The sequence below is a fragment of the Monocercomonoides exilis genome (assembly GCF_001643675.1).
Source record: "Monocercomonoides exilis strain PA203 chromosome Unknown scaffold22-1379369, whole genome shotgun sequence".
NCBI classification, from domain to species: domain Eukaryota; phylum Preaxostyla; order Oxymonadida; family Polymastigidae; genus Monocercomonoides; species Monocercomonoides exilis.
In genome coordinates, this window is record NW_027150567.1 from 507,629 (window position 1) to 534,858 (window position 27,230).

Sequence of the window (27,230 nt, forward strand, 5' to 3'; positions counted from 1 at the left end):
CGAGAACAAAATATTGTCTTTTCCTTCTTCTTACGAACTATTGCTTCATCCTCCTCATCTGCTGCTCTTTGCCTGTCAGAAATCTGTTTCTAGAAAAGCGCAGCAACGAAGAAGAAGAAGAAGAAAAGAAGAAGAAAAAGAAAAAAAAGAAGAAGAAGAAAAAGAAGAACGTGAAGCGCCAGAAGCAGCAGCCACTTGTGCACAGCGGTTGAGATAGCGTCTGCGGAGGAGAGGATGCATAGCTCTAATGCGGCGAGCCATGGCAATTTCAGGACGATGAGGCTGTTCATGGTGGAGAGAAATGTCAGTTACTGCTGGAGAAGATGAGGAAGATGAAGATGAAGGAGAGGGTGAAGGAGATGACTGAGGAAGAGAAAGAAAAGATTTATTCGGCAATGAAGAAGGAGATGTTCCTGTTACTGTGCTTATGCCAGCAGTCGAATAAGTCAAAAATGTTTGTATAGAATTTTGATTGCTTTTTCTCTGTCTTTGTCTTCGAGGCACATAAGACGGATTCTGAAGAGTTGTTTCTTGTGGCGGAAGAATCACAGGAAGAGGCAGACGCGGTGCATGTTTTCGTTTGAAATCTTCAATTGTTTCGTCGATTTCTGCTTTTTCGGCTCTTTCTTGTGAAGAATTCACTTCAGACTGTTCGGATGAAGAGGAAGATGAAGATGAATCGTTATCTACGTTTTCTTTCTTGTGGAATTTAACTGCTGCTGTTTTTGATGTTGATGTTGAAAAATCAAAAGAAGAAGAAGAAGAAGTTGAGATAAAACAATCATCTTCTTTTTCATTTCCTTCTTCACCATTTTCACCATCTTCTTTTTCATAACCGCTTCCTTCTGTTCTATCTTCATATGACGTTGTCCGCTCAATTGAATCAAAAAAAGTAGTTCTGATTCAAATTATGCATCCATAAGTCTTTTAGTGTTGAAATCCATTCCAATGAGCGAGAAAGAACAATAAAAAAGAGAAGGAGAAGAAGATGAAGCAGAAACAGAGATATAAACAGAAGAAGAAAATGATGTTTCACCTGCATTGCTTCGCAAACATCTCTTTGTCTTCATCTTCAATCTTCTCAACTTCTCTTCCTTCTTTTTCACTTTCTCTCTCTTTCTCTGACATTATCTTTCATTATCTAACCTCTTTGTCATTAATGAATTTCTCATATGGGAACAATAATTTCTTTAACACATCATCCGACGCTGTTGTTTGCCATGGAAGAAAAATGGGCAAATACTCCATCTCTCGGTCTACGTGAATTTAGTATATGTATTCTCGTGTTTGCATGAAGGGCGTTCATCAGTGACGCTATGGAAAATAACTGCGGGAAAATAAGAACATGTGTAATGACTCTTATCCTACTCAAACTGCAATTGATGCTTCCACCTACACAAGAAGAGCAAGAAGCTCCACTTGATTAAATGTTGACTTATGTCGATAACACTCATCAAGGAGAAATCCATAAGTGTGAAGAATACGAGCGCAGCAGCGGTTGAGCAAATTGAGTAAAAAGGAAGAAAGAGACAACTTTGTTGATTGGGGAACGGGTTACAGACGTGAAAGTGATTTATTGCGATGAACAGAATTGAGCTATCTGTTCATTGATTTCCCTTTTGCAGGAGGAGAATCATCAAAAAAGAAGAACGTTGTGATGAGTAGGAAGATGTTTAAGATCAGTTAAAGTCTGTGCTGTTTGGGCATTTTGCAGCTTTGGTTGTGCTAGTGATGTTTCACAAAAAAAGATGTTCTTTCTGTTGAGGATATTTGAGGAAAGAGAGCATTTGGTGGATGCTGAAATCATTTATTGAGGCAAAGTGAGAAAGAAAAGAGGAGGAGAAGGAGATCTGTGGTGTTTGAATGGAGTGTTATTCACAGAAGATATGGAGTGACTGAAAAAAGGAGAACTTTTATTGGAAAGAGGAGATAATCCCTGCTTTTTGCGATGTGTATTTGACTTTTTCGATAATGGAAACCACAAAGCGGTTTGTGTATGACTGATTTGAAAAGGAAGAAGAAGAAAAAGGCATTGACGACGAAGAGAAGAAATGTTTAGTGGTCTGTGAGAAGAGGAAGTCTCGTTTCATATGGAATGAACAGTCAGCTGCAACACAGTGACAATAGAAGAAGCCAAATGCGCAGAAGAGGGTTCCCGGTTCAGTCTTTTTCATCAGCTCTGATTCCAATGATGATAGAAATGATGTGAAGCGACTGTGGAAGAGACGCGTCGCCCAATCTAAGAAAAAGAATCTGTATAAAAAAAACATGAAAAGGGGTAGTTCATATGTTTATGTATCAATTAATTGAAAAAAATCAAAATTAGAGTTTGAAAAAGTTAAAAATAGAAAAACAAGTAATATGATTAAAACAAAAATAACAATAATCGAAAAAAAATTACAAACCTTATAAAATGAAAAATTGCTCTTTCATCACTTCTTGCACGAAACTTATTGGTTGTTGATTGTTTGAGTCCAGACAGCTGGAAAGATTGAATGAATCGGTGATTTTTATGCAGATATGGCCCAAACAAAAAATTCGATGAAGATTGTAAATAAACACATCATATAATGACCGATTCGGCCAACTCACAAGAAAAAGAGGACGTTCATAATGAATAATGAAAAAAAAAGTTCAAAAAATTTACAAAAATGAAAAAAAATATATTAACAAATAAATATACAAAAATTTTTTGTTATTATTAAAAGAAAATTTTAACACCCCACATTGCTTCAAATCTTCACCATTGCATAAGACGATTTGTTTGAAATTTTTTCCTTTTCTTTAATCGAGTTCAAAATATTTTGCCTTCTTCTTTTCTGCTTTCCTGACCTCCCTCTCCTTCGAGAATCCAGGCAATCTTGATCTGAAGATCACAAAATTTTCTGGCAGATAGTAGAATTCGCTCACCGGACTCACAAAGTTTGCTGCTCTGGGCGCATCAAGCTTCGCCTCTTCAAATACCTCCTCTTCAAGTGACATACACTGCGTCTGCTCCACAATCACAATCTCATTCGGCCGGATGATCTTCTCCTTCTCCAGTGCATCTGCCACACACGATGTCAATTTGAACATATCCAAAGTTGACATGTTAAGCCCTTGGATGAAACCATTGCCTCCTCTTTCTCCACTGCTAACACCACACTAATCTGAATCAGCAATGTGTTACATCCAAAATATGACCCCATAAAGCTGCCACACTCTCTCCCATTGTATGTGTACAGACTGTCCGGTAAGTGGAACTTGCGAGCGAATTACACAGTGGGGTTTGCATCCGAAAAAGCGTGTCATTCGTCTCTCGCTTTTCTTCCACTAATATTCGTTAATATTCGCTTCAGAGTTTATGTTCAATGTATAGAACAGATTGCTATACTTGCCCTGTGCTGCATACGAAATGAACAGCAAGTATTTGACGTTAACGAGTTGAATCACAATAAAATACTCATAAAAAAAAGAATCGCTTTTAGATAAATTTCTGAATGTGGATTTTTTATTATTTCATTTTCTTTCATATTCCATTCGCGGGCTGACACATTTTTGATGTAAATTATCGCACTGATTGCTATTATTGTCGCTTTTATAATTGTTATAAAATGTGAATATGGTTCAAAATCATAAATAGGATTGTTCTTTCATCGGAAAAATATTAAATAAAAAATAAATATATATATTTTTATTACGCAATAAAATACAAAAACCAACAAAAAATTAACATTTCATGAAAATTTGTCGAACTGAACATCTCGATCACAAAAGTGGTCACTAATTTTTCTTCAGATTTTGCATCAAACTGACATAAAAAGATGTGGGGAAGCGGGTTGTGTGGAAATCTGAGAAAAAATTAGTGACCACTTTTGTGATCGCCAGTCATTTCGAAAAACACTTTTATTAAGGTTCTCATCAGATTTGATCCGTTGAACGGTCTGAACTATTATAAAACTGAAAATTAGAATGACTGGCGATCACAAAAGTGGTCACTAATTTTTTCTCAGATTTCCACACAACCCGCTTCCCCACATCTTTTTATGTCAGTTTGATGCAAAATCTGAAGAAAAATTAGTGACCACTTTTGTGATCGAGATGTTCAGTTCGACAAATTTTCATGAAATGTTAATTTTTTGTTGGTTTTTGTATTTTATTGCGTAATAAAAATATATATATTTATTTTTTATTTAATATTTTTCCGATGAAAGAACAATCCTATTTATGATTTTGAACCATATTCACATAATTCATTTCAACAGAAAAATGTTTTGAAAAATATAACGTGCTTGAGAAATATCTGATGAAGACTCATAAAAATGCTAAAAGCCCACCAGCGCGACAAGAAATAGAAACAATTCACCTTTAAGAAATGTATCTGAAACTGCATCTTCTTCATCGAATTTTTATTTTATTTATTCGTTATCATTCTTATATCGTTTATAATTTGTTTTTATGTTTTAAATACTTTTTTGAAGTCCACACATTTTCCAATTTTTATTTCTTTTTCATATTTAGATAATATAAACATTTCATCACTTTTTGTTATTTGTTAAATAATCAATTCATCTGAAAATTAAACATTATCTATCATGGTTTTGAAACAATACAAGCAATTTATTAGAATACAACAGACACTGTTGAAAGAGAAAAAGAATAAACATAAGTTACGGTGAAAGATGAAAAAAACATTTTACAGAAAAACTAAGATGCTTGGAGAAAGCACTGTTTAATTGAGAATAGCTTCATTTTTGTTGAATGAAGAAGAAGAAGATGATGATAATGATGAGATGAAAGAGAAATGTGCAATCAGTTTAATGATATTTCTGAAGAAGATGATGAGAAAGCTTCATGTGATGTTGTCATTGAGATAAAATATTGTATTTGATAAGTGAACTTCATATTGGAAAAAAAACATAATCACAAAAAATTCAACAAACAGATTGATGCATACCAATTGAATTGGATATCCACTGTTCATTGACTGCTCTTGAGTGGTCGCCTCCTCTTTCCCCTCAGAAACTGAAAATGTTGATTTCTTCAAATTCCTCTTCTTCATCTTCTTGCAATCACCTCTATCAGAGTTCAGTCATTCTCTCCCTTCCCTCATCCTCTCATCATATTTTCTCTTCCAATCCACATCCTTTCCCACCTCTCCCACTTCTTTTAAATCTTCTCTCCCAAAACCCAGATCATTCACTCTCACTTCCTCCATCTCTCTGCACTTCATCAATCTCTTCATAAATTTCTCCAAAACTCATCCATTCGCAAGTCCCCTCAAATTGTGTTGCTTTTGATCGCACTTGATGATTTTTTCTTCTTCCTTCAAATATCACTCGTTGTCTGTCTCTTATTCAATATAAATACATTTCAAAAAAAAAATAAAAAATTGAAAAAAAAAAATAAGACACACTTGAACGTTGTGTGAAAATGACTCAAGCCGAGCAAACTCATTTCAACTTCTTTTTGAGTCTCCTCCCTTACCTTCTTTCTCCAACACACCTTTCAGCAGGCAAGCCACACAAATCAACAGCAATTCCACTGAAAGGCCTTCATTCAGAATTACGTTCCATTGCAAACATTCCCACAGGAGCATTTCATCCTTTTATTTTTCGTTTTTCTTCTCTTCATCAGAATTCTTTTTCTTGCATCTTTTCCTCAGTGAAGAACGAAAATAAAAAGTCATCATCCTTCAAAGCCTTTGGCTCTTCAAAGCATCCCCCCAAAAGCTCCAATACCAAAATCCCAACCCAAACCCCAATCCCTTTTCATCCACATTTTTCTCGATAATCTTTTCAACAACCCACTCCACAAATAGCGCCCGTCTCTTTAAATCTCACATCTTCCCGTTTTCCATCCATTTCTTCGCTTTTCTCTTTTTGCTCCAGGTCCCTCAAATTGTTCAATCTCCCAAGCCCCTTTCAAAAGTCAATAAAAATTTTATTTATTTCATAATAATAAAAAAAGAACAGATAAAATCGCATAAGCAGTGATTCAGTAATGCCCTGTGCACAACATAAAACATATGCTGCTGGTCCTGTGCATTCGGAAAAATCAAGGTGAAGCAATATATTGATTCATTTTCTGAATGTTGGAGGAACATCTACTTCAAAAGAGTCACAAATATCGATTAAAATACCTGAAGATGCACATTCATAAACTTTTTCCTCTGCATCATTTTCATTCTTTTTCCTCAAAACAGGCAAGACGAAGGGCAACAAAACATTCATTTATTGTTTGGTTATTTAATAAGGGTCTGCAACCAATAATTTTATTAATGAAGATTTTAGAAAAATAATTTGCTGCAGCCAGAGCATGTTTGAGCTGCTTTGATGCACGACCAAGGATACATCCATGCGAATTATAGCACTGCAGAAGAATAGGAATTTCGCCTGCTGATGGAGGAGTGATTGGCTGTTTTCCAATATTGTTTGCGAAAAGTGAATTGGTGGAGAAAACCAGCATGAAATTTGAACTTAGCAATATATAGCAAAATATATGATACAACATCAACTGCGATTTTTTGAATGAAAAATAACTCAAACAAGATGCAGAAAAAGCGAGGAGAATATCAGAAAGATTGAATTGAACCTCTTGTTCATTTCGAGGGAAATGTATTTCACTTGGCATAACTATTGTGCAGGACTTATTTTGCATGGGCTTATTGAGGGGAAGATTTTCTTTGTGGAAAAGGAAAGGGAATTGAAGGGTTGGACAATGGAGGAAGCGAGTTGAACGAAGCACTCAGCAGGCCTTAACAACAAACGCATTGCCATTTACGTGAAACCCTTTGAAAAACTATCAACAAAGACATGGCGTTGAAGAAGTCATTGAAAAGGAGCTCATTGCTTTATCATTTGGATAATATAATCATTCACTTGCATCATTGCCTGCTTCATAAAGGATTCTTAGAACAAGATAGCCAGCTGGGCTGATTATCACCAATCCATTGGAAACGGGAAAATATTTCAAGCCCAAAAAGATGGTTTGACTTTTTTTATTTTGTTCATTTTTCTTTTAAGGTGTTCTTTCAATGGATGCAGATTGTCCATGAACAGAAATGCAATGAAAAGAAGCCGTTTTAATCCTTTTTCAAAAGAGCCAGAAGTTTTAAGATTATTCTTGTTTGGATTGCATTCAACGAAGTCATTCGTTTCTTACCATCTGTTTTGCATGCTGCATAGCCTGACAATGCTTAACATGAGTTTGAAAGAAAGAGAAAAGCAGTTTATTTGGCATTTTTGTTCGGAATGTTTTGCAGTTGCGACTCTTTTATCTGGGCTGATAAGCTGGATGGTCATTCACATTCAGAACACATTCAGTTTTTTCTATCGCCCAACGTGACTTGAAAAACCTGACATCTTCTATTTTTTTTCACCTTCGCTATCATTCCCAACAGTCTCGCTTCAATAAATGATGTTCATTGCCAGAATCGACACATCAATCACATAATCAAAAAATTCGTCATTTTCTTCTCCTTGCCTTTGAAAGTTTTGCAATTGAAGATAACTTCTTCAATCGTCAATGCCTTATTCAACTTCGAATACTTCTCTGCCAATATCCTCATTATGCATTAAGTTCGTTTGAATTATAAACATCACTGGACAAACACAATTATCCTTTTTCTGATTGAAAAGCAGTTCAACCACACAAAGGCAGTCGATGATTTGTGGACTGATTTCTTCATCTGTTTGTATCTCTCTCTCTTTCACATATTTTGTGATGAAGATTGTTTATATCATCTGAAATCAACTCAGCGAATGAATTATTTTTATCAATTGATATTCCTCAAGTCATTATCAACATCTTTAAAAAAGGATTAAATTCATTTCACAATTCTCAATTGCTCCACCTTCATAGCTTTCATAATCTTCTGCTTTCTCTTCTATCTCTTCTTCCTATTCTTCACTTTCTTCATTTTCTTCCTCTTCTTCCTCTTCTTCATTTTCTTCCTTTTCTTCCTCTTCTTCCTCTTCTTCCTCTTCTATTTCATCTTCTTTGTGTGCATGCACATCACATAACACCACTTTTTCATTATCATCTCTCACTTCATTTGATTGGATTTCTTCTTTTTTTTCCTCATCCTTATATGGGATGATTACAGAAAGAAAGAAGAAGGGTATTTCTGAAGAAACAAAAACAGTTGAAAATGAGAAGAAGATTGAAAAGTCAATGAAGAGAATAAAGATAAAGAGATAGAAGAATTCGTTAAGACAGGATATGACGAATGGAAATCTGTATGCGGAAATTGCTGAGATTTTAAAAAATGAGGAAGTTGAATGGAAATGGGGAGAAGTTGGAGGAGAAGAAGATGATGAACCAGAACAGGAAACAATGTGGCAGGAAGGAATACGTTGAATATCTGAATCATTCTATCTGTTGCTTCTTTTTCATGAGCGTTATGGAGCACAGATACGAAGAATGTGGAAGTGCGCTGAGATATGATACCGTTGAGGGAACGTTCGCGGTTGAGAAGCCACGAGGAGGTGCGGGAGGGCATGCCATCACCTCTCCAGGGAAAGGCAATAATGAGAGAACAGCGAGAAGGAGGTGAAGTTTTAGCAAGCGGATTAATTATTTGGGAAGACGGGGCTATTAGTGAACTTACAGCAGTTGATGAACGCACCACTTGTTGCTATGGAGACTATGTTCGGCTGTTTTTCTTATGTAATGAATCAGAAAGGCTCTTCATTCACAGACACTTTCTACTGAATCAGATGCAGTGCCCAATGGATCCTTGTGGCGGCTGCAGAGCGAATCCATTTATTGAGCATGTCTCGAGTACAGCTAAAGATCAATGGATAAACTCGACTGCGCTCCCAAAGGATGTAGAAGTTCCGTTTTGGAGAATGGTGCAGTTTGAGATACACTGGAGCCATGCTGCTGTTTCAGTCGTATATGTTGCTGATAAGGTTTCCAATCAAGATGGTAGTTAAGACGGAGTGCATCAAGCTGAAGGGACTTTGTGATATTTTTATTCCAAAAAGATAAATAAGAACAATTATACCGCTTTCAATTGCGATATACGTTGAGATAAGATGCTGTGCTGAACTATTGGATTCACCATCAAAAGCGAATTCGATTGAGGCAGCATTTTGTGTAGAGATGTTGATGTTGGAGAGAAAGACGCAGGAATTGGGAAGAGCACGAAGATCTGATTGGAAGAGGCTCAGATATCCTCTTCAAGCACAAAGAAGTATGTGGTTGAGGTGAAGATGCTTGTCGGAAGGAGAAAGGAGAGAGGAGGACACAGCAAGAGATACGAGAAGGAAGGAGAAGAGGGAAGAGTGAGCGAAGGAGGATGAATAATGGGAAAAGATGTGATAGCAAATGAGAATGCAGCTTGTGATATATAACATCAGCAAGTTGACGAAGGCGAAATGAGCAGGAACAAGACTTTCAGAGACAGATATGATTCAAATGTTGGAAATACAAAATTAACTTTTGATATGGAGGACATCTGCGGAGGTGGGGTACAGGTGGCAAGCGGGGAGCCGCAATGGTGCGCAGAGGAGCCGGTGCCTTGATTGACAAATATCTGGTGGGTGCGGTAGAATGTGATGAAGGTGACTTTGTTGAAGTCGAGATCGGGGTTGGGGTCTGTGTGGGAAAAGTCAAACTCGCAGATTGACGTGTTTCAAGCGAAAGAATGCTGAGCGAAGCCGAAGGAAAAGAGGGACTCGTTGATTTGGGCGGGGATGGAGGAGCATCGGAGAAAGAGGTCCTTTCCCATGAATACATGATTCAAGACGAAGCAGAAGTTGAGGATGCCTTCGGACAAGTGCAGCTACGACTTCTAGCCGTTGAGGGACACCATTGCAACTCTGCCCTCGGAAGACTCTTCGCTTTCATAACTGGTGAACACATAAACCTCAGAAGCGCAGTCAAAGGCACATCACCTTTCCAAATTAACACAAGAGCTGCTCATTTGGATGAGCGCACAATATTAATATTATTGGAGGAGTGAAAAACAATTATTGTTCTTAGGTCTGGGGCAGCCAAGCCAGATAGAGAAGCGGAGCCATCTAGAGCAGATGGGCAGATAGCCACGAGGGAATTGCTAGGGAGCCAAGATGTAGAGACTGAGAGGAATTAAAGTTTTGATGAAGTGGATGCAGAAACGGATATGATAATGATGAAGAGGCGAGGGAGTAGTTTTCGAGAGACGTACGCTCTTCTGCTACATCAACCATTGCATTCGCTAAGCTTTTTTGTTAAGCCCGTATGGAAAAGGAGCGTCGCGACAAAAGGAGAGGAGCATCGGGTGTGGATATCTGGATGAAGGATAAGAGACGAGGAAGAAATATGGAGAATCAACGGAGAAACTAAAGGAGGAAAATAAAATGAAGACATTCATGTGTTAGAAGCTTTTTAAGTGCTAAAAACAAAAATTTACATATTTTCATTCAATTTTTATAATTTTCTTTATAATTTTTCTATATCTTTGTTTGATCAAATAATAAGAATAACTAATTTAAAGAATTTTTTGTTTCCAAACTAAAATAAACAACAAACCGTTGTATATCTGATAAATATCTTTTTCAACTATTGAATTTTTCGATGTTGATTTTTGTAAATTGTTCATTTTCAATAAATGTTTTAAGATCTTCAATATCAATTAGAAATTTTCTTTGCAATAACATCATAAAACTAATTTTTTTATAAGAAATTGATAAAGAGCATAATGTTATAATTATTATTTGTTTTACAAACCAGTGAACTTTTGTTTTTTTCTGTTTTACATATTTTCGAGATTTTTTGAAAAATTTTTAATGTTTTTTTCAAAATTTGTTATAAAAACAATTTAAATAAATTTAAAATCAACAAATAATTAATAATAATAATATATTTATCTATATTTTCATGCAATTTCAAATTAAATTAATCTTTTCAACCTCACCCTTTATGAAAATTTTTTATGATCAAACTTCGTAATTTTTTATGATACAGTCTGTCCCAAAAAAATGTTGATCTGTCCTTTTTTAATGTCGATCATACCATCAACAATATTTGAAATGCTACCCAATATTGAAAATCGTTATTATTTCTGTGAGGATTTTTGTGATGAATTTTTCCTTTGAAGAGTTGTTCGTGTTTATAACTTGCTCAGAAATTAATTAGAATTAATATGCCACCTGATATGGTTAGTTTTGTGTTCTCTTTAACTAATAATTTTGTTATTAATTAAGTTTTTTCAATTTTTATCGAATAATGCAGTATGAGACAAATTAAAAATAAAAAAGTCAACAAGGAGTTTATGGATATGAGATTTATTTCGAAACGAAGACTAATATTCTGCAAAAAATAAAAATAGGAAACTGAAATTTCTTGCAACTCTGCGAGCGATATTTTCATTAATAGCAACATTTTTTATTCTTTTTTCAAATATTTGACGATTAATTTTCAATTTCATCTATTTTTAAATGAATATCTGATGCAATGTAGTGAAATGTTCATTTTTGTGAGAACTTTATTTTGTTGGATCAAAGCGTTTATTGTTTTTATAGACCGTTGATTAGTTGAAATACTTTTTGTTAATATATATTCATGCTTTTTTTTATGCTTTATTCTTTGTTATTAAGTTTTTTGTTTTATGAGTTTGTTTTCATGCGATTTGCATCTTGTTAAAGAAGAATAAAACTTAAATATTGTGTTTATATATATATATATATATATATAGAATCAATACATAAAACAATGTACAAATAACAACATGATCATATTTTTATCAAGAATTTTTATATTGTTTCGTTTTTCTCAACAAAAGCATTTGAGGTCAATTAGAAAAATAAAATAACAAGAAATCAATTGTATTTATAGAATCTTATGCGAAAATAAGTGATTTGTTTGTTCAAAAGGATGTCAATACAAATCAAAACGATAAATAACAATATTTACTCAGTTCATTTCAATGAACTTTCCTCAAGTCAAATAAAAACAAAAACTGCTTCAGAAACAAAATTTCCATTCAAAAAAATCGGAATTCTTCAAAATCATTCTCTTATAAGGCATCAGTCGAGTGAAATTAACAATGCTGTAAATGAAAGTTGAAAAACAATATATGAAGCAGAAGAATAGGTAATACACAAACTATAAACACTATAAAATATGTCTACACCAAAAAAACAGCAAAAACTCAATGTTACAACCTAAAGAATGAATAAAAATTAACAGCTAAGCTCAAAAATGAAAAATATGGCACAATTAATTTTTAATTAGCATGGTATGATCGACATTAAAAAAGGACAGATCAACATTTTTTTGGGACAGACTGTATCAAAAAAAATCACCCATATTAAATAAAATAAAAACAAATAAAAGTGGATTTCTTTCAAGGCTGACAAAATTTTCAAAGAAAAATAATTGATAATCAAAAAACAAAAGATAAATTTTTTTATATGAAAAATGTTTTCAAAAGAAAATGAGATCAGGAAAAATGTTGATCATGACAGTAGTTGAAACTTTCTTATAATAAATGAAACGAAATAAAACACAAACTTGATTAAAATGAAACGATAGTTGAAAGCTATATATAAAATTAAAAAAAAGCAGGTGTTGTTCTGTTTGAAAAGTCGCAAATGTTTTATTTTCACGTTCTTTGAAATTCAAAATTTATTTGATCAATACTTTTAATTAATCTATCAAATTTGACAAGAAAGTTTATTATTTCAAATTGGATATTTCATGTTGTCCATATTTGTTTGACATTTATTTTTCACAAATTTATTGTAATATCCATGAAAAAACAACAAGATTCCGAGAACAAGGAATTTTTTTTAACATTTGCGAATTATCATATCGAATAGTGCAATTCATTTTTGCCAGATGAAATTATTATGCAATTTTCCATCGTTGTGATGTCACTGTTTGTTGAAGAATTTTGATCCTTAAAAAATTGAAAACTTCAACATAAAAGACAAATGAAAAAAAAATATATGATTTGTTTTGATTTCTTTTTTCTTTTTTTGAAAGTCGCCTTTTGATTTTTCTCACGAATTGTCAAACAAAAACTTTTTGGAAAATGAAAGGTTATCAGAAAAAGAAATACAAATTAAATTTCGATTATTATTCTCCATCTTTTTCTATTTGTTTGAAGAATTTATCTCGATTTCATATTTCAATTTTTGATTGATTCTAAGTTTCTATTCTCTTCTTTTTTTGTTTTGTGTTGTTAATCATGAAATTAAATTTGAGAAAGTTTCAAATGACTCACTTCGAAAATCTATTAAAAAAACCAACAATAATTTTTATTAATGAAGAAAGAATGAAATCAATTTTATCTGAAGTGTGAAAAGTTCAATTTGATTGATTAAAAGTATCTTTTAAAATAAGATATGATGAAATGATACACATTTTGAAAAAACAAAGAATAGAAAAATATGAGATATACAAGAGAATAGTAATTCATAAAAACGAAGAAAACAACATCACCATTTAAAACAGGAATAAATGTAAAATCAATTTCTCATCCATTTTGGAGGTTCAGTTTCAACATTATATTTCCACACCTTTGCCATCGTCCAACCTGCTATATTTTTTTGTGAATTTGAATGCCTCATCCACATTGGTGGTTCTGTTTCAACATCTTTAATCCAATACATAGCCATTGTCATTCCCACCATATCACTAAGTGTATTGTCATGTCTCATCCAGACTGGTGGCTCAGTTTTGTTTTCAGATATCCATCGCATGGCATCTGTTTTTCCTTCTTTATCTCCAAGTGTATTGTCATATTTCATCCATTCTGGTGGTTCTTCATTGACATTTTTAATCCATATCCTGGTCAATGTATTTCCTTCTTTATCCGCAAGCGAGGCACTGTGCCTCATCCATTCAGGTGGCTCTGTCTCCACTTCTTCAATCCAGTGCATCGCCATCGTCTTTCCATCTTTGTCACAAAGAGTGTTTCTGTGTCTCATCCACCTTGGCGGCTCTTCATTTTCCTCGATGATATAATTCATAGCTTCTGTTCTTCCATCTTTATCGCACAGCGAATAGTCGAAACTCAACCAACTTGGAGGTTCGCCCTTCGCAAACATTTTCCAGTAATCGATCATCATTCTTCCATCTTTATCAGGAAATGTTGCTTCATGCCTCATCCATTCTGGTGGCTCGGTATTAACATTTGCAATCCAGTGCATTGCCATTGTTTTCCCATCTTTATCTCCAAGCATGATGTCGTGCCTCATCCATTCCGGTGGCTCGGTATTAACATTGGCAATCCAGTGCATGGCCATCGTCATACCTTCCTTATCAGCAAGAGTAATTCCGTGTCTCATCCATTCTGGAGGTTCTGTTTTAACCGTATCAATCCACCACATGGACATTGTAGATCCAAAAATGTTGTCTGACAGTGTTACGCCATGTCTCATCCATTCTGGAGGTTCTGTTTTGATTTCATCAATCCAGTGCATGGCCAGTGTGTTCCCTAACTTGTCTGACAGTGTCACGCCATGTCTCATCCATTCCGGTGGGTCTGTTTTTATTTCATCAATCCACAACATGGCCATTGTGCATCCCATAATGTCAATTTGTGTAATGCTATGTCGCATCCATTCAGGTGGGTCTGAATTAACATAAATTATCCACCACATTGCCATTGTCCATCCATAGACATTTGCCAAAGAATTGCTATGTCTCATCCATTTCGGAGGTTCTGTCTTAACTTCTTTAATCCACCACATGGCCATTGTATCTCCTTCGCTGTCAGTAATTGTTGCATCATGTCTCAATTCTTTTGGTGGTTCAGTTTCTTTATCTATAATCCATTTCATTGCTTCTGTTTTATCTTTTGCATCTTTTATAAAACGCTCTCCTAAATAAATGTTCCCCATTTTTCTTTCACTTCAGTCTGAAAGAAACAAAACAAAAACTCGGAGCAATGTTTTTGAAATTATTCAATCGATCTGTGAAGAACAAAGAATATATTTTGGGCGCTAACGAAGTTTTTTGAAAATAAGGGTTCCTCAATCGATTTTCAATGTTAAAGATAACGTTTTCTTAATTATTAAATGTTTTTCTACATCTTCTTTGATAATTATCTAATTTATATTCAACCATGAATAATTTTGTTTTATTGAAAGATTTTGATTTATCCGAAACATAACACAGTTTTTGTGTTGAAATTCAACCAATTTGTTGCTCGAATTTCCAATGTTCAGCATACCACACATCTTGAAAATAAATTATTAATTATATCGAAACACTTATCCATTTGCTGATATTGTTGAGTGATTGTCTCAACTCTGAGTTGCATGGATGAATTGCGTTGATTGACCGGATAACGATATATCAGCAAGAATTTTCACACTTTCAGAGATGTCATTTTTCGAATTGGATGACACAGGAACAGTTGGATTTCCATTTTTGATAAAAATCGATTTGACGTGTGTGCGTTTTGTTTCCCCACAAACTTGTTGATGTTTCGAGTGTTTTTTTTCCTTCTGAAAACACAGAAATATGGCAAATGACATTTTATTGAACAGGAAATGCATTTCAGACAGAATGATGGAAAAGGCATGTTTTCATTTTATTGAAATTATTCAACGAGAGAAAGCACAAGAAAGTTTTGGAATTTTCAAAACTATTAATGGAACAAAATATAAAAACCAAATAGGCTTTCATTTCGTTGGATTATGTCAAAAGGTTAATAACTTATTCTCATATTGCATTTGGAGCAAATATTGGAGAAATGCACCTCAGAGATTTTTGAGAAGGAAAGTGGCTGTCATCATCAACAAAGGCTTGTCATTTTCATCAAACAAGAGGAGATAAGACATTCAAAACAAGCAAAACAGAATGACCTTTTTATTTCACAAATAAGTGGTTTCTCTTGCAATTGAAAGGAAATTCATCTTTTTAAAGGAAATGCCATTTGCCAGCCAAAGTTGTTTCAGGTTTTGCTATCAGCCCGAAACAAAAGAAAAGCAACATCAACGAAGCATTCAACAAGATATCTATTGGCAAACTGACAGGTCAAAGAGCATCTTTCATTTTTATTTCTTTTTCTGAAAGTCTGCGAATTGAGAAAGAAAGGCTATTTCTTCTTCGAGATTATCTTCAATGTCATCGCAAACATCGGTGAAGAAAAAAAAAAATAGAGATTGTCAAATTCTTTGTCTTCCTCTTCATTCTTCATTCTCTTCTGGACAAGGTTATGATTTCTCTCCACTTCTTCAAATTTGTGAATGAATTATTGACCTTTGAGCATCGTTTGTGGAGGATCACAAATCAGCCACATTTCCGTCATCTCATTTCATTCTCATTCATCTTCATCTTTATCATCATCTTCATCACCTTTTCTTCAATCAAAATCTTCTCCTTTCTTCCCATTTCATTCAGATGACAATGTAAATTCGTCATCATTTTCTTCCTTTTCTTCTTCTTCTTCCTCTTCTTCATCTCATTCATCATTTTCTTCTTTTTCATAATCATCATCGTCATCATCATCATCATCATCATCATCATCATCATCATCATCATCTTCTTCTTCTTCTTCTTCTTCTACTTCTACTTCTACTTCTACTTCTTCCGCTTCCAAGCATTCTCTGGCTTCCTCCACATCAACATCCACAGCAGCATCCAGCAATGCTGCCAACATTAACACGAACACGACTTCTGTTACCAACACATCCACCACCCTCACCTCGATCACAGCTGCATGTTCAGACGATTCCTCGTTGGAATCGACGCTTCCGGGGTCTGCCAAGTGCAGGAGCGGGAGGTGCAAGGCGGAGGAAGAGCAGTCTGCAGTTGTGCTGCATGAGCGCGATGCGCAAAGTGGCGGGGCATCTGGGCCTGTGGAGTCGTACAGCGTGGCACAGATTTCGATCCCGCGGTTGGAGTCTCTACAGCAGGCTGTGACACATTCGCTGAATACTCTGAGACAGGACGAGCAGAAGGCAACGACTGCAACGATTCCGATGCCAATTTCTATACAAATGGCGATGGAGACGACGATGGAGGCGACGATGCCTGATCAGGAGTGTGGGAACAAGCTGGACGAGGGAGCAAGAGAATGTGAAAGAGAAGAGGAAGACGAAAAGGATGATGAGGCTGTCAATGAGGCTGTTGATGATGGAAGGGAAGAATGCGATGAGGAAGGAAAGGAGATGGATCATGAAGAAGGTGATGGAATCTTGCTTTCTCCCTTTGCCTTCTCCTCCTCCTCATCATCATCTTCATCATCATCATCTTCTTCTTCTTCTTCGACTTGTTCATGCGAACAACGCGCTCTGAAAGCAACACAACAGCGACATGAAACAGAAACTGGAACAGGTCCATCACCACAGAAAGAGAAATTGAAGTCAAAGACGAAAATGAACACAGGCAATGAACATGCACGCGCTCATCAAGATTGTCATCCACATCAATTGCATCATCGTCATCATCACCATCACCACCATTACCACAGCCATCACAGCAATCAAGGCAGCAAACAGTGCCACAAGTCCCAGCAAATGCTGCAGCAACAATCTCAACAACAGTCTCGGCAGCAGCCACAATTGCCGTCTAACCATCATCATCATCATCATTCAGAGGGAGTCAACAGGCAGCATCGCAGGCACAACTGCTCTGATGAGCGTTCACATGGAACTGAGACGGCTGCGTCATCTTGTTCCCCCAGGAACAAAGCGAAACTGATGAGCATAATTGTACCTGCGGAGCAGCTGTTTGCGAGCGAGCATCGGTTTGAGAAGGAATCTCTTCCGCCCTCTCCTTTTCCGAAGGACAACCCACAGTTTGTGAGCACGCTAGCAGCAGAAACAGGGGCAGAGACAGATGCAGAAGCCAAAGCAGAGACAGACATCGGACGCGAAGGGGATGGGCCTGGTTTGGTCAAAAGCGCAACGCTATTGTTATCTAATTCTTCCTCCTCTTCCTCCTCTTCTTTGCCACTTCGGTTGCTTCAACAACAGAATGCGCATCTTTCTGCTTCAGACAATCCTTTGCCAGGCTGCTTGGCAACTCCTGAGCTTGCTGACCAACCCCTTTCATTTTCTCCACCTCCCCTTCCGCCACATGCACCGCCTCTCTCTCCTCTTCTTGTGACTGCGTCTCCTTCCTCTTCCTCTTCCTCTTTCTCTTCCTCTCCCACTCGCACCTCTTCACACACCCACACATCAACATTCACGACAACTGCAACAGCAACAGCAACTGCCACTTCCTCTGCCTCTTCATCTGCTTCGGTGTGTGCACAGGGGTTGACAGTCTCATAGGAGTCACCTTTGTTTTTTCTCCATCGTCTTCTTCCAAATGGATATTAAGCAGAAAATTTCAAATTTCATATCTTCTTAAATATTTGCGCTCCACCTTGATGAAAATCATTGCACATACCTTTTTTAGAAGTTTTGAGTATTATTGTTTTCGATAAAAAGAAACAAATTTTTCTTTCGTTCTTTTTTGAATTTTAAACAAACCAATTCATAAATAAATAAATAAAATAAAATAAATATAAATCTGCCAAAATAGTCAAACCGAATGCAAATTATTGCAAAAAATAAATCATTACTTCCACAACAAAAATTAAATCAACATATACAAAATTCATTAAAAATAATAAAAAAATAAATAAATCTTTGACAAATTCATAACTTTTGAATCAGACAGATTAAGTTGTCTGATCTTTCATTTTCATCTGGCAAATTGGGCACTCTCCAACAGTCTCTTCCCAGTCACTCCCGCAGTTGCGATGGAACGAGTGACCACATTTGTATATTTGTACTGATCCGTTGAATTGCCATTTGTGGCAAATTCCACACACCTCCGGCACAGCCACATCATATGGCAGTGTCGGATGCTTTTCAACTCTCCCTCTGGGCAATGCCTCAATTTGCAGAAGAACAAACTTTGCTGTTCCGGCTTCCTTCTCGTCGTATGTCGTATACTTTTCATTCCCTGCCTCCTTCCATGGCATTTGCATCCTTGTCCCATCCTCTTTCACAGATGAAATCCGCCATCTGCAATCATAGAATCCCGGCTTCAGAGGCACAATCTGCTTCAGGCAGCACGGGCAGAACGGCTTGCCCCCATGCAAATCAAATGCTTTCATTCCCCATCGGCAAATAACCTGCTTCTTGAATGCAGGACATCCCTCGTTCTCGCATATTCCTTCGACGCTGATCCCTCTTTCCACAACACGCCATGGCGGGGCTATGCTGCTGAACGACCTCTCCACCAACGCATCCGTGTTCGTCACATCCACAAATGCATGCGATGGACAGCTCCTTCCTCCGCGTAACCTCAAAACAAGATATACTATTACATTTTTTTGAATTTTATAGGACGATAGTGTACGGTGATCCTGCAAATTCTTACTATCAAACATCAGCTTCTGCTCATATGGGGGTATGTTATTATATTCGTATATCCTTTCTTTCAACTCTTTAATGAACATTTCTGATTTAACAAAGATACAAAAAACTTCTCTTGATGGCGCACTTATGATAATTTGATATTCCTTGGGTTGTTTTTCTTGTACATATAGCCTATCTTTATCTTTAAAGCCGAATGAAGAAATCTTCCTATCATCATCCATTATCCTTCCTCTCCCAACTAGCATCATCTTATCTGCACAAATACCTACTTCCGGTTCCAATATCTTCTTCAGCTCTTCCACAAGCATCTCCTTTTCTGCTTCAATGAACAGTTTATTTCCTTGTCCATACTCGATCTGCAGCGTAAGCGTTTGAGATCCATTTTGCTCAGCAGCCTCTGATCCAACATTAGATGAGGTTGAGCTGGAGGATGGCGTGGATGAAGAAGCCTGCTCTTGCAAACAATTCGTGTAATCAACTGATAAATGCAGCAGGACAACCCACTTTGCCCGCAGTACGTCAGCTTAGATACATATTTTTCTTCTGAACTTTCCCAAAGTTCGAAACGCCCTCTTCTCCATGTTCCGGAATGCTTCGTGCCCGTTTCTGAAACAATTGAAATCCATCCAACAGGAACATTCAAGGCCTCTAATGCTCTTTCAGCAAACTCGTCAATCGTTGTATCTGGCCTCACATTTTCCACTACAACCGCTTTCCCTTTCATTTCGTTGTTGCAAACAGTCACGCGAACAGCAAAAGGCTTTGAGCTGCGCAGCTCTGGCGAAATATTTTCTTCAACTCTTGGCAAGGGCTCTTCATTTTCGGTGGCTGTGCCCGCCGCTCCAGATGAAGATTTTCGCTTCACTAAATAAATTGTTTCTTCAGAATTCTGCCAATAACGAAAAGAATGACAAGAAAGAGAAGTTGAAAACAAAAGAAATGGACCACACTTCAAGAACATCTCGCACTTTTGAATCGTCAGAAACTATCTTTTGCTTTTGAGTGAAATACAAATCACGCGCATCAACATCGTATTTCTCCGCAAGGCTTTGTTTAGCACTTTTCATGCAACGACATAGATCAAGTTTCAGAGTAACAATTTTTCCGTTGAATATGAGAAAATCGACCGAACAACTATCTGATGACATTATTAAAAAAATTGATTTGATCAAGCAACTATTATTTAAATATATTGAAGCTTTTTTTTTAAATATTTCTTAAGAAATATTTGATGAAACTGTGAAGGCCTGACGGACAAATGGAAACATTAAATAACTTAACCTTTTCCTTGATGAATAATGAAACCATTTATCATCTCCCAAAGAATTAACCTTCGTGGAAAATTTATTTTTCACTTTGATTTTTAATCTTTTTCAATTCTTTTTCACTTTCTTTTCTTTTTTTAAATGATATTGCTGTCGTTGATAAAGAACAAATATTTTCTGAAACGTCATCAAAAATTTTCTAAACAGTTTCAATGTTTTGATAACAATGCTGATTTTTCCATTTAATGATGAAAAGAAATCATTCAAATGCTGTTACAAAACAAAAAACAAATATGAAATTCAATTTCAAAGGCAACAATCTAATTATTGAAAATATCAAGATTCTGTTCAGATTTTTTGATTAATACTGAATTAAGCAAAATAAAGCTGTGTCAGTTCATGATAAAGACAATTGGAATTTGATCAGTTGCAGTTGAAAAGAAAAAAAAGAGAAATCACTGATTTCAAATTTGTTGAGGGAGAAATTGCAGGAGTGACTTACAGAAGCGATGGCTTCAACAAGCCGTCTGTGCAAAAAGCAAACAAAGCAGGCAAAAGAGGTGAACAGAAAATGACTGAAGAATTACCTAGCGAGAAGAAGCGTTCCAGTTCAGCAGTTCAACTTCTTCAAACAGTTTTAGAAAACCCTTTTACAGTTCGGACAACAATTTGAAGCAGAAACAGAGGTGGCGTGCGCTGATGGTGCACAGGAAGGGAACCCGATACAACGAAATAGCCATCAGCGGGAAAGGTGGATGGTTCCTGGTAAGAAGAGAAGTTAGAGCGCTGAGATAACACAAGGCATGAGAGGAAGATCGATTCTGAGTGCTCTTTCCAGGAACAGCAGATTTGCTGTTTTTGCCTCTGAAAAGTCAATCCATACCGAAAAAAAAAATTCCCCTCTTCAGTTTAGATCCTTTTCTCTGTCTAATTCAAAACCAGAAGTGATGAGCAAAGAAATGACACTGCATCACTTTAACACGCTTTCGATGCAGTTGCTTGTTGAAAAGGAGGGCAAAACGAGACATTTGTAGCGTTTTCACTTGTTCTTGCCATTGATGATGGAGTGAAGAATATGCGCCATTAGAGATTCTGGTAAAACTGACTGCTCATTCAACGATGACAGAGACGGCTGCGAAGAAGTTAGAGAAACAAACTGTGAAATAACCCTCTGCTGCATTTTGCTCTTCCCAGAAGGCAAAGGAGCGTTTCTGCTCTTTTTCCTTCTTCTCACTCAAAAAGGCGCTTCGTGAGATGCATCTGCACCGTTTTCTCCTTTTCCTTTAAGCTCCGCTTCTAAAACGCCTATTCCAAAATCATTCCTGTTAAAATGAAAAAAAAATTCTTTCCTTCAAAAAGTTGATAGAATTTTCTATGTTCGTCTTTTTTTGTTCGATTTGTGTAAAAAGCTGCATGTCTTTGCATCAATGCGGTTTGCCCTTTCCCTCCTCCTCCTCCTCCTCCTCCTCCTCTTCTTCTTCTTCTTCTTCTTCTTCTTCTTCTTCTTCTTCTTCTTCTTCTTCTTCTTCTCTTTATTCTCTTTATTCTCCTCCTCCTCCTTCATCTCTTTCTTCTTTTTCTTTCTTTTCTTTTCTTTCTTTCTTTCTTTTTTCTTTTTCTTCTTCGTCTTTTTCTTCACCTTCTTCACCTTCTTCACATTCTTCACCTTCTTTTTCAATTTCTTCAACAATTTCTTCTTCCTCTTCTCGCTCCTATTTTTCCGCTCCTTCTTTTTATTTTCCGCTTCTTTCCCCACATTTCCTTCACTTCTATCTGAAGCAATGCCCAAAGATCCATCTGCTTCTTCTTCTTCCGCTCTTGAAATCTCCTATTGAATGCCATCAGATGGAGAAGAACTGCACACTTCTGGTTCCACTGAATGCTGCTTGTCTGAATCCGCCTCAGCCTCTGCCTTCACAAACCTCAGCCCACTCAGCCCAAGCGCCTCCACAACCATCTGCGCCATCGCTTCTTCCAGCTTCCCCTGGTTATCTTTGATTTTCTCCACAAACTCTCTGTGCGCTGTCGGATACCCGTCTTTCTCCTCGTTCCCATCACCTCCTTCTCTCCCTCCATCTTCTTCTCCCTCTTTTTCTCCCTTTTCTTCTCCCTTTTCTTCTCCCTCTTTGCCTCTCCTTTCTCCTTCCTCTGCCTCTTCTCGCTCCTCCAGCACATCCAAAGGAATCGCTGCTGGCAACAGAACCACATCCTCCATCCTCAGCCCCGCTGCTGACAGCCCCTTCTCCACAACTTCCCCCACTTCACACACTGCAACCCCTCGCCACATCACTTCGTCGCCCAGCTTCACCACCACACGCCTCGACTGCGGAGATCGCGAAGCCAGCAGCAATGTTATAAACAGATCGCATTCACATATGCCGATGCAAAGATCCGCTTGCTCCCCGACTTCGTGCCCACCGTCGCTGCAAGCGACGGAAGCGGTGCCACCAGCGGAACCGAAAGCATCACCGAAAGCGCCACATCGTACGCACACACAACACCCCCATACAGCATCGCCCGCCGCGTCACAACATATTCCCGCAGTGTCTGCAGCGCCCTAGGCGACAGCAGCAGCTGCAGCGACAGCGGCATGTGCTGCCCATACGCTCCAGCTGCCTCTGGCACCACAATCCGCAGCAGCCTCTCGATGTCGTCCATCGCTCCTGCTGATGTGTATGAAGCTGCCACCGCAGAGGCATCCGAAGGGTCAATTGCAGGTGCTGATGATGGCTTATCATCTCCAGTCACTTTCTTCTCTTCGCTTCTCCGCCTCCGAAATGGCGAAGTTGATCGGCGTGCTATTCCAGTTGAAGAAGACGAAGAAGAAGAAAATGAAATATTATTAGAAAAAGAAGAAGATTTTTAGGTGAAAATATAAGAAGAATTTACTGAAGAAGAAAAAATATTTGATGAAGAAGGAACATTCGAAGAAGAAGAGGATGCAAAGAAGAAAAATGTTTCTAATTGTTTTTAAATCTTTTCTGTTAATTTTTTCCATTTGAAGAAGAACATTGATCGATCGAATTAAATGAAGTGAAATTGCTGATGATGAAAAATGAATATTCTATTTTCTGAGCTTTGGAAGATGCTTCAAAGTTGTCTGTGAGATTGAAATGCAGAAAAAGTCAATGGAACATCTGACAGATGAAGATGAAGATGAAAATGAAAATGAAAATGAGAGCAGATGAATGAAAATGAAATGGGTTGACTGAAATGTGCTCGATTTGTGATATTCAACAATAGATGCTCAACGTCCAATAATTCATTCACAAATTTGAAGAAGTGGAGAGAAATAATGACCTTGTCCAGAAGAGAATGAAGAATGAAGAGGAAGACAGAGAATTTGACAATCTCTATTTTTCTCCCCTGATGTTTGCGATGACATTGAAGATAATCTCGAAACAGAAATCGCCTTTCTTTCTCAATTGGCAGACCTTCAGAAAAAGAAATAAAAATGAAAGATGCTCTTTGTTCTGTCTGTTTACCAATAGATGTATTGTTGAACACTTCGTTGATGTTGCTTTTCTTTTGTTTCGGGCTGATAGCAAAACCTGAAACAACTTTGGCTGGCAAATGGCATTTCCATTAAAAAGATGAATTCCCTTTCATATGCGAGAGAAACCACTTCTTTGTGAAATAAAAATGTCATTCTGTTTTGCTTGTTTTGCATGTCTTATCTCCTCTTGTTTGATGAAAATGACTAGCCTTTGCTGATGATGACAGCCACTTTCCTTCTCAAAAATCTCTGAGGTGCATTTCTCCAATATTTGCTCCAAATGCAATCTGAGAATAAGTCATTTTCCTTTTGACATAATTCAACGAATTGAAAGCCCATTTGGTTCCTGTATTTTGTTCCATTAATAGTTTTGAAAATTCCAAAACTTTCTTGTGCTTTCTCTCGTTGAATAATTTCAATAAAATGAAAACATGCCTTTTCCATCATTCTGTCTGAAATGCATTTCCTGTTCAATAAAATGTCATTTGCCATATTTCTGTGTTTTCAGAAGGAAAAAAAACACTCGAAACATCAACAAGTTTGTGGGGAAACAAAACGCACACACGTCAAATCGATTTTTATCAAAAATGGAAATCCAACTGTTCCTGTGTCATCCAATTCGAAAAATGACATCTCTGAAAGTGTATAAAATTCTTGCTGATTTATCGTCATCCGGTCAATCGACGCAACTCATCCATGCAACTCAGAGTTCAGACAATCACTCATCAATCTCAGCAAATGGAAGAGTGTTTCGATGTTATCAATAACCTGTTTCCAGGATGTGTGCGTTGCTGAATACTGAAAATTCAAGCAACAAATTGGTTGAATTTCAACACATAAATTGTGTGCTATGCTTCAAATGAGCATAAATCTTTCAATAAAACAAAAATATTTCATGATTCAAAATAATTTCAATTATTATCAATAAAGATATCGAAAAACATATAATTAATTTTAAAAAGTTACTTTAACATTGAAAATCGATTGAGTAACCCTTATTTTCAAAAAACTTTGTTAACGCCCAAAATATATTTTTTGTTCTTCACAGATCGATTGAATAATTTAAAAAACATTGTTCTCAGTTTCTTTTGTGTTTTTTTCAGACTGAAGTGAAAGTGAAATGGGAAACGTATTTTTAGGAATAGAAAATATTGAAAATGCAAAAGATAAAACAGAAGCAATGGAATGGATTGAAGAAAAAGAAACTGAACCACCAAAAGAATTGAGACATGATGCAGCAATTACTGACAGCGAAGGAGATACAATGGCTATGTGGTGGATTAAAGAAGTTAAGACAGAACCTCCGAAATGGATGAGGCATAGCAACACTATGGCAAATGACTTTGGATGGACAATGGCCATGTGGTGGATTATTTTTGTACAAACAGATCCACCTGAATGGATGCGACATAGCATCACTCTCAAAGACAATATGGGATGGACAATGGCTATGTTGTGGATTAATGAAATAAAAACAGATCCACCTGAATGGATGAGGCATGGTGTAACACTCAAAGACAATTTGGGACAGACAATGGCCATGCACTGGATTGAAGAAATCAAAACAGATCCTCCAGAATGGATGAGACATGGCGTGACGCTGTCAGACAAGTTAGGGGGCACAATTGCCATGCACTGGATTGATGCAGTTCGAAAAGAACCTCCAGAATGGATGAGACATGGAATTACTCTTGCTGATAAGGAAGGTATGACGATGGCCATGCACTGGATCGCAAGCGTTTATTCAAGTCCGCCTGAATGGATGAGGCACGACATCATGCTTGGTGACAAGGATGGAAAAACAATGGCAATGCACTGGATTGCAAATGTTAATACCGAGCCACCGGAATGGATGAGGCACGAAGCAACATTCACTGACAAAGATGGGAGGATGATGACCGATTACTGGAAAATGTTTGCGAAGGACGAGCCTCCAAGTTGGTTGAGCCATGACTATTCGCTGTGTGATGAAAATGGAAGAACAGCAGCCATGCGCCATATCATCGAGAAAAAAGAAGAGCCTCCAAAGTGGATGAGACACAGAAGCACACTTTGTGACAACGATGGAAAGACGATGGCAATGCACTGGATTAAAGAAGTGGAGACAGAGCCACCAGAATGGATGAGGCACAGCACATCGCTTGCGGATAAAAAAGGAAATACATTGACGAGGATATGGATTAAGGAATTGGAGAGAAAGCCACCAGAATGGATGAAATATGACAACACACTTAGAGATAATGATGGGAAAACGGATGCCATGTGGTGGATAACTGAAAACAAAACTGAACCGCCAGTCTGGATGAGACATGACAACACACTTTGTGATTTGGTGGGAACGACAATGGCTATGCACTGGATTGAGAAAGTCAAAACAGAACCTCCAATGTGGATGAGGCATTCTAATTCACAAAAATATATATTTGGTTGGACAATGGCAAAGATGTGGAAATACAAAGTTGAAATTGATCCACCAAAATGGATGAAAAACTAAAATTTCAAACATCCTAATTTTTTTTGTGACAATATTCTCTTTGTTTTCATGAAAAATTAAACTTTTGTTCATCTCATATTTTTCTATTCTTCGTTTTTTCTAAAAATGTGTATCATTTTTCATGTCTTCTTCTTGAATCAACTTTTGATCAATCGAATTGAACTTTACACACTTCAGATAAAATTAATTCCACTCATTCTACATTAATAAAAATCATTGTTTGTTTTTTTATTGATTTTCAAAGTAAATCATATGAATTTTTAAATTATTTTTCTTTCATGATAAACAACACAAAACAAAAAAATGATGAGAACGAAAACATAGAATCAATCATTTACTCAAAAATGAAAAAGAGAAAAACCATTTTTTTCAAATAAAAAAGATAACATGAGTTTCAAAAACCAATTTATTGTTTGTTTTTCTGAGAATCTTATTTCTACCAATATGTTTAGTTTATTCATTGAAAAGTAATATAGGAAGATACTCTTTCGAAAGTGAAAAAAAGAATCCAAAACAAATCTGATTTTTTTCTCCATTTATCTTTTGCGTTGAAGAATTCGATGCAATAATGAAAAAAGCACTTCAACAAACATTTGACATTGAGTGACAATTTCATCTGGTTGAAATATAATTAAATATTCTTTTTGAAAAGTCACAAATGTTAAAATTTCTGGTTC

General features: G+C 36.6%; 10 protein-coding genes across 10 annotated transcripts; 4 read left to right on the top strand and 6 right to left on the bottom strand.

Annotated features, from left to right (window-relative positions):
- Positions 1 to 75: 75 nt before the first annotated feature.
- MONOS_14463 (uncharacterized protein) lies at positions 76 to 1,128 on the bottom strand (the record flags this gene model as incomplete). The annotated part of the gene is made up of 2 exons (XM_067867266.1): positions 76 to 898; positions 1,055 to 1,128. The coding sequence occupies 2 exons, from the start codon at positions 1,126 to 1,128 to the stop codon at positions 76 to 78; spliced, it is 897 nt and encodes a 298-aa protein (XP_067727460.1).
- Positions 1,129 to 2,784: 1,656 nt separating this feature from the next.
- Positions 2,785 to 3,291, bottom strand: MONOS_14464 (uncharacterized protein; the record flags this gene model as incomplete). The annotated part of the gene is made up of 2 exons (XM_067867267.1): positions 2,785 to 3,144; positions 3,202 to 3,291. 2 exons carry the CDS (start codon positions 3,289 to 3,291, stop codon positions 2,785 to 2,787), a joined length of 450 nt encoding a protein of 149 aa, XP_067727461.1.
- Positions 3,292 to 5,811: 2,520 nt separating this feature from the next.
- On the bottom strand, positions 5,812 to 6,212 carry MONOS_17569 (uncharacterized protein; the record flags this gene model as incomplete). Its single annotated transcript, XM_067870501.1, has 3 exons — positions 5,812 to 5,900; positions 5,953 to 6,066; positions 6,122 to 6,212. 3 exons carry the CDS (start codon positions 6,210 to 6,212, stop codon positions 5,812 to 5,814), a joined length of 294 nt encoding a protein of 97 aa, XP_067727462.1.
- A 2,211-nt stretch (positions 6,213 to 8,423) lies between these two features.
- Positions 8,424 to 8,918, top strand: MONOS_14465 (uncharacterized protein; the record flags this gene model as incomplete). The annotated part of the gene is made up of 1 exon (XM_067867268.1): positions 8,424 to 8,918. The coding sequence occupies one exon, from the start codon at positions 8,424 to 8,426 to the stop codon at positions 8,916 to 8,918; it is 495 nt and encodes a 164-aa protein (XP_067727463.1).
- Positions 8,919 to 9,631: 713 nt separating this feature from the next.
- On the top strand, positions 9,632 to 9,949 carry MONOS_14466 (uncharacterized protein; the record flags this gene model as incomplete). Its single annotated transcript, XM_067867269.1, has 1 exon — positions 9,632 to 9,949. The coding sequence occupies one exon, from the start codon at positions 9,632 to 9,634 to the stop codon at positions 9,947 to 9,949; it is 318 nt and encodes a 105-aa protein (XP_067727464.1).
- Positions 9,950 to 13,439: 3,490 nt separating this feature from the next.
- Positions 13,440 to 14,816, bottom strand: MONOS_9486 (uncharacterized protein; the record flags this gene model as incomplete). The annotated part of the gene is made up of 1 exon (XM_067879991.1): positions 13,440 to 14,816. One exon carries the CDS (start codon positions 14,814 to 14,816, stop codon positions 13,440 to 13,442), a length of 1,377 nt encoding a protein of 458 aa, XP_067727465.1.
- A 1,228-nt stretch (positions 14,817 to 16,044) lies between these two features.
- Positions 16,045 to 18,200, top strand: MONOS_9487 (uncharacterized protein; the record flags this gene model as incomplete). Its single annotated transcript, XM_067879992.1, has 2 exons — positions 16,045 to 16,135; positions 16,558 to 18,200. 2 exons carry the CDS (start codon positions 16,045 to 16,047, stop codon positions 18,198 to 18,200), a joined length of 1,734 nt encoding a protein of 577 aa, XP_067727466.1.
- Positions 18,201 to 18,366: 166 nt separating this feature from the next.
- MONOS_9488 (putative ubiquitin domain containing protein) lies at positions 18,367 to 20,365 on the bottom strand (the record flags this gene model as incomplete). The annotated part of the gene is made up of 4 exons (XM_067879993.1): positions 18,367 to 19,239; positions 19,564 to 19,752; positions 19,803 to 20,187; positions 20,249 to 20,365. The coding sequence occupies 4 exons, from the start codon at positions 20,363 to 20,365 to the stop codon at positions 18,593 to 18,595; spliced, it is 1,338 nt and encodes a 445-aa protein (XP_067727467.1). The 3' UTR covers positions 18,367 to 18,592.
- Positions 20,366 to 22,391: 2,026 nt separating this feature from the next.
- MONOS_9489 (uncharacterized protein) lies at positions 22,392 to 23,221 on the bottom strand (the record flags this gene model as incomplete). The annotated part of the gene is made up of 2 exons (XM_067879994.1): positions 22,392 to 22,886; positions 22,982 to 23,221. The coding sequence occupies 2 exons, from the start codon at positions 23,219 to 23,221 to the stop codon at positions 22,392 to 22,394; spliced, it is 735 nt and encodes a 244-aa protein (XP_067727468.1).
- Positions 23,222 to 25,158: 1,937 nt separating this feature from the next.
- MONOS_9490 (uncharacterized protein) lies at positions 25,159 to 26,553 on the top strand (the record flags this gene model as incomplete). The annotated part of the gene is made up of 1 exon (XM_067879996.1): positions 25,159 to 26,553. Exon 1 carries the CDS (start codon positions 25,180 to 25,182, stop codon positions 26,551 to 26,553), a length of 1,374 nt encoding a protein of 457 aa, XP_067727469.1. The 5' UTR covers positions 25,159 to 25,179.
- Between the last annotated feature and the right edge of the window lie 677 nt (positions 26,554 to 27,230).